The 12,357-nt window shown below is 35.6% G+C and overlaps 1 protein-coding gene across 1 annotated transcript; it reads left to right on the top strand.

Annotated features, from left to right (window-relative positions):
• The first annotated feature begins 2,532 nt into the window (after positions 1-2,532).
• On the top strand, positions 2,533-6,351 carry LOC123546755 (beta,beta-carotene 15,15'-dioxygenase-like). Its single transcript, XM_045333290.2, has 2 exons — positions 2,533-2,776; positions 4,895-6,351. The coding sequence occupies exons 1-2, from the start codon at positions 2,618-2,620 to the stop codon at positions 6,278-6,280; spliced, it is 1,545 nt and encodes a 514-aa protein (XP_045189225.2). The 5' UTR covers positions 2,533-2,617; the 3' UTR covers positions 6,281-6,351.
• Positions 6,352-12,357: the final 6,006 nt, after the last annotated feature.

Raw genomic sequence — 12,357 nt, 5'->3', positions numbered from 1 at the left:
AAAATAAGTTTGATAAATATCATACACTACAGAAAAGCGTGAGGTCTAAAATTAACTTAAATACATCAAGTATTATGCGTACTACTACTTTATTTAGTAAAACGTTTAGAAAGTAAACACCAACGCCTTAGCTGTGAGTTTGTGACTGTAAAAACAAAGTTGGTCCTATATTCTCAATTTTCGTTGCAAGTCATATATGATATTACCATCATGGAAACACAATACACTACAGTGGTGGGTCTTTAAACAGTTTTTTTTTCACCATGTGTTTAAAATGCTAAAGCTGTTGAAATCAATTATAGTTATGTAAATTATATATTATATATTATTATGTTACATTTTGTGATCTCCAACACTGATATTGTTAATGTTACTGCCAAAACCTGCTGTGTAATTAGAAATCTAGAAATAATTCACTGTATAAATAAATTTATATTTATATAGTTTTAACATGGTTGAAAAAATTGTCATTATTTAATTCTCCATGCGATATATAAAAGTGTTTTCTTTCTGGGTCGCAGTAGGTTCACTGGCCTGTAAAGACTTATTTATAGATACTGGCTATTGTATAATAATGATGATATATATCCACGTTGAAAGAAAAATGAAAGGAATAATAAACATATCTTCTCATTGTAATTTAGAAAGAAACTTCTTATAACAAATATGATTCATTTGAAACCCTCTTTCTGAAAGTTATAATATTGAAATGATTTCTGAATCACATGCATAGAATAATTTTTAATTTCAGAAAATGTCAGCCATTTGTAAGTTGATGACGTCATCATGAAACGTTTTGTAAGTATTCGTTTATCCCAAGATTCCTAAGAATAGTTATAACACTATAAATTCTTAAGAAATTATCATAACTTACAACAGTGTGTAAAAAGGCGTGTAGAGTTCTTTTTCGTCGTTTAGTAAATATAAATTGATTGTATAATGTTCAGGCCAAGGACCTTGTGAAAAAGGCCGGGAATATCGGTCAGGGAATAGAAGTTGGTCGATACTATCTTATCGTTAATTTCAAGGTCTCATAGCTTTGATCATCTACCATGTAGTCCAAAATATTCCGGCAGCACAATGATACGTATGAAGACGTTTAAATTCATTTTGAAACAAGACAAGTGTTTTGTGTTTTGAGTATGAGTAAAGTGTTTCCAAAAATAATGAAAAAGTTGTGAAAGAAACAATGTTAAAAGGTTTGGCTCTTGTCATTTAAAACTACAAATTTCAAGAAAGAAAACACCACAACATGTACAAATGTATCAATAACTTGGGAAAATGTGAATGTATCTAATAAATGTAGCTTGTTTTAGCTCAAATAACGCGTTTTGATATGTATTTATACGAACCAGTCACCATCACTATACACCATACAAATTTCGACAAAGCGCCTAGCAGTATACAAACTGACGTGCAGCTTCTACAAAACACCCACTAACCTAATAGATTAGTTTCGAAGCCGCATTATATACACGACTGACTTGTACTCGGATCTCTATTTATTATCATGTCTTGCATTTCAGCTGATTGGGACCATCTATATATTCTCTCTCTGAAAATTAACTGAATCACAAATAATGTGCATTAAGGGATATAGTTACATTCAGAACAGTTGGCTTTCCCATTCATGAGATCCGCGAGATTACAAGTACGCAAACTACATTATTATAGGTAGAGAGAATTTGTACGAACGAATCACCACCTTAATACACCAGACAAATTACATCAAAGCGCCTAGCAGTACAAACGGGCATGCAGACTACAACAAATCCACTAATTATATACACGCCTGAATTGTACTAAACGTTGGTACTTGTTCAACATTTGCATGATATACTCAAGTCTCTGTTATCATGTCTCGCATATATATACTTTGTACATAATACGACTTGTATTTCACAAATAAATAAGAAATAATAGAAGTCAAAATACGTATTACACTGGGTGGAAATTCAGTTCCGTATTTTGGCTGTGCTTGAACTATTTTCATTTATATTCATGATCCCGCAAATAAATAGAATTTTCTTTCTGATCAATTAATAGCCGTTTTTGGCATTGTACCAAAACTAGGCGGAAGTATATCATAAAAAAATGCCATTATAACAGCTTTAAGCTTGATCTGAGATGAATTTGACTCTCGTGAATTGCGCACCCTGTGAAAACAAAGCCTGACAAGGCCTAACAAAGTCCATTTAATTAAGCTAAAAACAACCCCAGAAACTTCAGATATCAAGCTGTTGTGATAATTACCCAATTGTGTAACTGCAAAAATGTACTGGTCAAACTGTGGCGATTCATAAAACTGCGAATTATTGTTTTATAAAATAATAGCCATGCATTTGACAACGAGCAATTATGACTTTAAAGATATAAGAGATGCAACCTTGCATGTTATGTATGGGATTTTGCAGTATTTTTGGGTCACAATGGCCGTATTTGGCGCTTCGTTTGATTTTATCTCATCAGAAAAAAGAGAGAAAATAGTGAAGAGATAAGCTCAAGTCTAGAAAGTACGTTAAGTGCACATTTATGATAACATTTGGTTCTCAAGTAGACCAATTAAAAATTGTGGAAGAGTAACTTTCAGTCTATTGCAAATATACTCAGAGGGAAAATGTGGCTTCTAATAACAGTTTTTGCTATCTTTTCTAAAATTTTGTATATTCAGTCTGATGAAGTGGCAGATATTCTGTTTTCGTCAAATACAGAAGAATTACACAATGTGCCTATACATTTCGATAAACCTCTACCAACATGGTTGAAAGGAACTATGGTAAGAAAATTTATAATTTTCATCATTATATAACCGAACACGCACGGTTAATTCAATGATAGGTTTGATTAGTTCAGTAAGTAGAGCATACAAATCTGGAGTTTGATCTTCAGCACGGTGTATGTTCTCTGTGGCGATTTGGTAGAAGACAGTGTATCGGTAGTTACACATCCTCCACCTCTGTGTGGGGAAGTTGTCAGTTACTTGCTGAGAACAAGTCGGTACTGGTGTAGAACCCATGCAGGAACACAAGTTAGGTGTTGCAAACCCAAACAAACATACAAACAAACAGTTATTCACGTTTTGCAAACTTAAACAGACGAGCCGGGACAATTTTTTTTGAATATTCTAAGACTGTTACTCATTGGCGAAATTTTATACAAAAGTAAAAGTCATCACAATGTTCAAGAAGATATCAAGTGACCTTTCATGCAATCTATATAACATACATGCCTTTGAAATGAAAATATGATTCTCCTAAGATATATGATATCGCAGTTTTTTTTATAGCGACTCACTCACAATTGTTTTTGCAAAAATGAAGTGCTTTCAAATTTAAATTTTGCATTTTGTAAAAGCGGTTTATACTTTAAGGTGGCATCTCCATGATGAGACAACGTGTCATGCGCAAATCCCGGTCCCCTAGCTCAAAGGTCAAGGTCACAATTGGGGGTCAAATGTCAACAGAGTTTTTTTCCTGTCCCATCCATAACTCTGCCATCCATGAAGGGATTTTAATATTATTTGGCACACATGTTCCCCATGATGAGACAACATGTCATGCGCAAAGCCGAGACCCTTAGCTCAAAGGTCAAGGTCACAATTGGAGGTCAAAGGTCAATAAGGTTTTTTCCTGTCCGATCCAGAACTCTGTCATCCATCAAGGGATTAAAATATTATTTGGCATAAATGTTCCCCATGATGAGACGACGTGTCATGCGCAACACCCAGTACCCTAGCTTAAAGGTCAAGGTCACACTTTGAGATCAAAGGTCAAGAGGATTTTTTTCCTGTCCGGTCTATAACTTTGTCATGCAAAACAGGATTTAAATATCAGTTGGCACAAATAGTCCCCTGGATGAGACAACATGTCATGCGCAAAAACCCAGGCCCAAGGTCTAATGTCAAGGTCACACTTAGAGACCAAAGGTCAGACACAAGAATGACTTTGTATGGAACGTTTCTTCTTCATGCATGGATGGATTGTGATGTAACTTGGCACAAATGTTCACCAACATAAGATGGATTGTCATGCGCAAGAACCAGGTCCCTAGGTCTAAGGTCAAGGTCATATTTAGAGGAGCATTTCTTCTTAATGTATGGAGGGATTTTGATGTAACTTGGACCAAATGTTCACCACCATGAGGCACCCTTGTTTTTTGAATTACGTCCCTTTGTTTTACTAAAAATAGATTTTATTGTAACTTTTTTATTACTGGCGGTAGAGAAAATCGAGACCACTTTTCTGTGGTACAACATGCATGTTACATCCAATTTTTAGGTGTATTTTGATCTATCTCAACCTGGTAAAGAGTTTCTTGTGGACTTATATTATATAGATTTTTTTTAAGATTAATTTCCCTTTGTTGTTACTATAAATAACTTATATGATAACATTTTTATAATCAGCCAAAACAATTCAATATGAAAACAACTGTGGCTTTTTATATAATTATGCACATTTTAAATTGTGTTGTTATAACATATTGTATATATAGTACAATATTGTTTATACATCATTGACAGATATCAGTTCATTATGTTATACTGCAGTAGAGAAAATTATTTGCCTTCCAGTAGGGGACTTTGTATTGCATGACAATACTTCATTCACTTGTTTTCCATGTATAATGAAAGAAGTGTAAAACATTTCTTTATTATTGGAGGCTTTCGTGCATTTCAGCCTTTTTATGCAAGATTTTATTCTAGATGTAAGTTATACATCATTCGAATGGAGTAGGCAAGTTTTGTGACGAATAAGCCAGCTGTGATGATTTACTTTATGGTCTAGCTGGTGTTACTCGAAAAGAGTGCATGGCATATAAGTTTTTTTCAGGACATACTGTTGTTTTCCTTTATGTTGATAGATTGGCGATTTTTTCAGTTATGTATTTGCAGATGAGAAATGGCGTTGGACGTTTTGAAGTTGGTAACAGAAAATACACAAACGCACTTGACGGGTTTGCGAAACTTGCCAGCTGGAGGTTCCCTGGAAATGGTTCAGCATATTACAGCGCGAGGATGATTTACTCCGACTCTTACAACCAGTCTATTGCAAGCAATGACATCGCGCCCTACCTCATGCTAGACGAAGTAGATCCAGCTTTTGATATAATAAAAGAACTGGAATCTTTCAAAAATGGTCCAGATAATATGAATGTTAACATATTCAATTTCGGTGGCAAAGACATAGATTTTGTCGTAGTGAGCGACTACTGGAATTTGTACACATTTGATCCATATTCTCTCTTTACTCTGAAAGGCGTTCATCCACCAGTCCCGGGCTCGTCATCATTTCTAGATTCAGCCATAGTCCTTGGTTCAGCACATCCAGTTCCGGAGTACGGCACAGACAACTACCTTACATTTGTCTCTGCAGCTGCACCTATTCCAGGGCAGAAAAGCAAACTTATTCTAACAAGGACAAAATCATCAAGTGAAAGGCAGGTTATAGCAACCATAGAAGTCGACAAGGCATCGTATATGCATTCCTTCGCAGTAACTCAGAACTATGCAGTATTTTTTGCCGTTCCTTTCTACGTAAATCCACTCGGCATGCTGAAAGACTTTAGACCCCTGGATGCTTTTGAGTGGGTAAGCACAGATGTAACGAAACTGTATGCAGTTAATTTGAAAACTGGACAAGTGAAAACTCTCGAGACCGAAAACATGTTTTTCCTTCACGTTGTCAACGCTTACGAGTCGGATCTGTTCAGAAATGAAATAATAGTTGATGTTTGCACTTTCAAAGACACAGGCGGACTTCAGCAGATGGAAATGAGTAGTCTTCACGACCCCGCAAAGAGGGTCAAGTCTTCAATTCCGATTCTGAAAAGGTACACGCTTGATCTTGCCGGTGGTGAAGTGAATGTTCATACTTACGAGAGCAAAGATCCGTCATTAGCTTTTGTGAACGGTTTGGACTTTCCAACTATAAACGAGAACTACAGGTTTAAGAGATATTGTTATACCTACGGCGTATCTTATAACTACGACCACAAAGACTACCTTGATATGGCAATAGTAAAGAAGGACTTGTGTTCTGGAAACGACAAGTCATATGCAGAAAAGGGCAAGTACCTAGCCGAACCCTATTTCATACCAAATCCAAAAGGAACCAGAGAAGATGATGGAATACTAGTTCTCCCGGTGCTTGATATAACAACAAAATCTACGAACTTCACTATATTCAATGCCACAGACTTTACACTGATGAACTCAGCCAAGCTGCCACACAACCTCCCCGTCGGTACTCATGGACGCTACTTCGACTACATTTACTAGCATTAATAGCTCTTAACTGAAGATTCTGACTTTGAATATGACTCTATCCCTATTAAACAGATAAAATAGTTTTTCTGTATTACTATACAGGTGTATGTAGATTAATGTGATATGCAGTGTGTTTAATTTGTTTGAGTATATTTTATCATTTTGACAGATCCATGTGTATTATCCTTCGAAAGAATCTGGTTTTGTATGGTTTCTTTAAAAAAACAACAACATTTTTGTGCGACTAAAATGAAATAGTCTTTGATTAACAGCTAATAAGTTAAAATAGCTCTTGAGCAAAACCAGTCATAAATTTATAGGTGTACAACATCTATGGTATAAATCATTTCCTTCGGATGTCAAAATTACTGCCTTTTATTTATAATTATACATAAAAAGGCAATGATGTGCATAAACTGCTCACCTGAACACCTGAAGTTCACAGTTCAAAGGTGTATATAAGCACAAAGGAGACCATTCCCGTCCACAAACAGTCATGATTTTACATTTCAAATAGCAAAAATAACGAATAATTTGTGCTATGACAAGATAATCAGCTTGTCAAAGTGTTAGGAAGACCTGTTGAAAAGTAAAGGCACCTGCATACATTCTTGACATAATAGAGAGTTTGAGATTTCAACCTTCGCCTTCCCCTTCAACGTCTCTTGCGAAGTTAACGTATGAAGTTGAAGTTAGATTAAAATTCCTTGAGATTTCAAACATTAGAATGAACCTTACTTCTTTTAATCCGCCTATTCAATTCATCCGTAATTATGATCGTGTTTTTCGTGCATTTTGATACCAATTGTCGGAAAGGGCAGGAATTTTACAAGAGGTTTTAAAAATGAAAAAAAAAAAAAAAAAAAAAAAAGAAAATTAAATAAAAAACATTTCAATTAATATAATCATCGCATGGATATTAGAGCGATTACCAAAAAACAACAGCAACAACAACAAAAAAAAAAAACAGACAAAAAAACAACAACAATAAAACGATAAAACAATGTGAACAATGTAAAAACTCGTTAGTGTTGCTCCAAACATTTAGGTTTTATATAAAATTATGTCAGTATAGTCAGTATACGATGCACGATTGTAAATCATACATGAGAGGAAATAAAAATGATTATTATTTTCCATTGGGTTTCAATGGACCGCGATCGTGCAATATTTTTCCATATCATGACGTTGAACGCTTTCATATCGGACTAGTCCCAATCCGTGACTCTAATTACCTCCCCTGACGGTCCGTCCATTGCGGATCTCGTTTTTTTAGATTTTTGTTGCTATTGTGTGTTTGTTTAATTTGTAATTTATGCAACATTTTGTTTACTTTTACACTTTGATTAATCTGACCTACTAATCCCCAATGATAACGTGATTCCCGCCGAAACGCGAGGACGAGTCTAATTTATGATAACTGATGAAATAACCATTCATAATGCTTGCACATTACTTGACAAACAAATATTAGTATTTCTTTCATTTCAAATATCCACTAAGTATATGGCAACATAGCTCAGTTGGGTAAAATGCAGACAATAATTGGATGTAAGCAGATCGTTTTGTGAGTTCGAATCCTCACGAGGGTTGTTTTTTTTTTTTTTAGATTTTTTTGTTTTTCCTATTCGTTTTCATTTTTGCTTCCGTATTTTTGTTTCTTTCTTTGATGGTTTGTTGTCGAGAACGCTTGCGGTGAGCTCGATATAGTCGCCACTTTCGGTGTATGTGCGTGCGTGCGTGCGTCCGATTTTATCCGGACCATAACTTTGACATGCATGGACCAATCTTGTTTATATTTCGCATTAATGTTTAACTCAATGAGAAGGCGTGTCATGCGGAAACCTCATGTTCCCATCTCAAAGGTCAAACTGAAGTTTGTCCGGAGCATTTCTCCTTCATGGATGGTAGGATTTTGATGTAACTTGGCATGAATGTTCAGTGCGTAAGAAGCAGGTCCCTAGGTCCAAGGTCAAGGTCACACTTCGAGGTCAAAGGTGCTGTCGGGCTCGACATTCTGCCCGTGGGCATACTTGTATTTGTATATATGTTCATTATTTGCATGGCTAAGTGCATGCATTTAATCAATATCATCTTTGTTATGTAATAAACTATTCTGATCTGCCATATCGCCTTTAGATACCTCTCTGTCGTGTTGTCACAGAGCTCATGAAGAAATCTTGATTTTTATGCAAAAGTGAAATAAAAAATTTAAAAAAAATTAAATGTCGATGCTGAGTTTCGAACCCACACGGCAAAAGATCTGGTGAACATGGACTGTATGCTTTACCACTGAGCTAATTCGTAACTGGTACAAACCTGGAAATATTTAGATTGTAACATGTTAGGAAAATGTTGAATTCCCTATGTTCAATTATAATCTATTTATAGTCATGTTTGTAAATATCAAGTTATCGTTGGGGCATAGTATTAGATACTGGCACGTAGTAATTTATCAGACTGAAATGAGTTGGACTAATATAGGACGTGGAATGTTTTCTTAACGTGGTAATGGAAAGAATCGCGTGACGTCCGTGGCGTTCGAGCGCACGTTGCGACAACAAGTAGATGTCATTTTCGCGGAAAATATTAATACGCGTCAGTTTCATTTGTTTATTGCGTTTTCGGAGATTTTTTTCCATATTTTTTCCTGTCTTTCGTGACAGAACGACAATTTAGATATAAATTAATCATTTGATAGTGGATATGTAATAAAAAGGTCATCATCGTTCTTTCGCGGACAATATTGCGCTCCTAAAGTCGCGCAATATTACCGCTGCAGAACTCGTGCATATATCCACATACAAAGTTAATAACCTATAATGATCATATCGACGTGATAATGACACTCTGTATGACTCTGTATAATGCCAAACTCTCAGACAGCACAATATGATATTAATATACTATTTTATAAGTAAAGCATCTGCGGATCCAGGAATTTGGGTTAGAGGGACACCAACATTAAAGAGGGGCTCACCCATTTCAGGGGGTGGAATGGGGTGGGGGCGGGGAAGGGGGTAGGGGTAGGGTAGGGTCACACCGAGTTTCAAGACCGACTTTCTTTGTAAAATGTAAGAATCAAAGGGGGGGGAATTAACCCAGAATTTCCCTCTGCCAGGCTCTGGTTCCGTGCATTTAAAGAATGGAGTTATCCCATACGGCTAACAGGAAACGTCTCTCATCATGATATCATAGATCTGAAATTGTCTGATACTTCAGAAGAAGTTTCCGTCTTACTAGTACCATTTTATGTTTATAATTAAAACGCAATTGTAGTATTAATTCCACCAAATGATAATCGCGCGTAATTATTTATTTTTCAAGTAAAATGACTGTCATGCCAAGTGCCTCCATCCAGATTTCAGTCTTTGATGCCGAGTATGTAGACAGAGTAGATGTAAAATGAATGAAGTTTCGACTTTCGTGATATCTCATCTTCGGACGTTCAAAACTTCACTTCATACGACAAAAAGGCCAATCTGGTATAATCGATACCGCCTGGGGACACAAATATGCCGTAGAAGTTTAAGTTTGAACAAAATCTCAAAGTTTCTCAAAATCAGTTGATAACTTCATACTTCCAAGTTCAGTTCAATGTATTTAGTTAAAATCATTAGCCATACAAAACTTCATTATTCTTATACCTATTGATAGTGTTTCGCATCAAATTTAGTCTAATTATATATATGGATAATCAAATAACTTAATAAGCAGAAACCCTGAAACTAAGCTTTTTATTCGAATAGTAATAAAGAGAAGTCTTAGGCTTACGTGATATTACATGGAAAACTTTAGTAGCAACGTGTGATATAAATAAATTACACGCATATCGGTGACGTTTCACCCAAAATATATATGAGAGACGTTGAAGGTGAAGGCGAAGTTTGAAATCTCAAACTCTCTACTGACCGAGTTGTGTGTCCGTCATTCGTTCAAGACGATAAAATATCTCATAAAGATATTATGGAAAATGAAGACTCACGTTCATTGGCACCATATCACAATTGAGTGGGTAATGCATTAAAAGTTTAAGCATAAATCTATTCGAGGAATGCTAGTTCAAGTCCTACCGAACATAATTTTTGTGGGCAGCGAAGCGTGACCCCAGATTTACCATACTACAAATTTACGGTCAAAACGCTTATCCAAAACCAAAGAACAAGTAGTTCCATGTCCTCCATAAATTTTACGTAATTTAAGTCTGTTTAACTTTCAGAAAGCTTCTGAGATTCAACTTTATCAAAAAATGCACTGCTTAAGTACAAATTTGTCGTAATCTATCTTTTATAACAAAAACAACGCGTATGAAAATGAGCATGCTTGCTTTGATCACATGACCAAAACAATTCTTCATCATGTGACCAAAATAAACTATAAATAACCTAAAAAATAGTATAGTACTTCAGGACGATCCGCGTAGATCTATAATCGGTATTAAAATCAAGTTGCGTCTTTTGTAAACGTTTTAAAGTAAAACTCAGTTCCTGCTAGAAAAGTTAATCGAAGTTTTATTATCAATAACAACACCAAAGAGCTTGTTTTGGTCACATGATCAGAAAACATCAAACTAGCACGGCGTGCGTTCTATTTTCGGATAAAATTGCACCCGTGTATCCGTTGAACTTTGTAGCATAGAAATTGGTTTATGGAAAAATATATTGCATGAAATCAACAGAAGAGGTGTTATCCTATTTATTGTTCATAGAGAAAGATACGATCCTTTAATAATATTTACGTAAATAATTTTTATTTGCACGACTTAGGAAAATAATTGCAGCCGTAACGGAGGGGGCGAAAAATTTGTACCTGTTTCCCGAAAATACGAACGTATCGCGCACTTCAATTTGATTTAATATTACATGCCAGCTGGTGTTTGTGATTGACATATCATTAAAGGGTATAATTAATTCGAAAGAAACATTATTTTTAACAAATTCGCCTTTTAATCGCCGGTAGATTTTCGGTGTTTTCGTCCCCAAATATTCACGTTCTGGCGTACGATTTCTTCCCGGATAATTATACAATAGCGGGATTCAAAAGACTGCAGTGAAATCATTTGAGATCATTCAAACTAAGTTAGAAAAATTTCAATTTTCAGTACATTTGTATTTGAATTTGAAAATAAAATTCGTAAAAAGATCCTTTTGAAGCATAGAATGCAACCAAGAAGAATAATAATAGCAGACTTGGTTTATTTGAGTCCGAGAGGTAATGAAATGTGCAACACCTCTTACGCCCCCTAGCACCGGCTTAAGCAGAACTCTATTACACATATGTTGAATGGACTCTATGATCCAAAAGGACCAGAAAATATAACAACACTAAAACATGCATATTGTCATGATTATGAGGCATATTATATTAATATACAGCTGAAAAATGATTGAATGCGATCTCATTTGAAAAAAAATACCTCTCAATGTCACAGGGGCCTGAATATGGAAACCCGTTTCTGATCAAAAACTTGAGGACCACCTGACCCAGAATGTTGAAACTTCATAGGATGATTGTACATGTAGAGTAGATGACCCCTATTGATTTTTGAATCACTTGATCAAAAGTAAAGGTCACAGGAACCAGAACTTTGAAAACAGTTTCCAACCAATAACTTTAGAATCATTTGACCCAGAACCTTCTATCACGATGATAGAAATTACAAAGTCGATGACCCTTAATGTTTTGGGGCCACTTGACTTAAGGGAAAGGTCACAGAGGCATTAAGATGGAAAAACTCTTTCTGGATCTATAACTTGAGAATCACTTGACCCAGAGTGTTAAAACTTCATAGGATGATTGGACATGCAGAGTAAATGACCCCTGTTGATTTTGGACTCACTCGATGAAAGATCGAAGTCACAGGGGCCTGAACATGGAAAACGGTTTACTTGAGAACCATTTGACCCAGAATTTTGTAACTTCATAGGTTGATTGGAAGTAAATGATCTCTATTGCAGCCAAACATTAGAGTCTCTTTGTCTTTCGCTCCTATCCTCTATTGACTTCTTGCCTATTACGACTATGCATTGGGGGACTAGGGAGACATGGGCATCTTCTAATTTGAAATTTAATTGCCCTCATTCGAAGGA

The sequence above is a fragment of the Mercenaria mercenaria genome, chromosome 9 (genome assembly GCF_021730395.1).
Source record: "Mercenaria mercenaria strain notata chromosome 9, MADL_Memer_1, whole genome shotgun sequence".
Taxonomy (NCBI): domain Eukaryota; kingdom Metazoa; phylum Mollusca; class Bivalvia; order Venerida; family Veneridae; genus Mercenaria; species Mercenaria mercenaria.
This window is presented reverse-complemented; position numbering and strand designations above follow the sequence as displayed.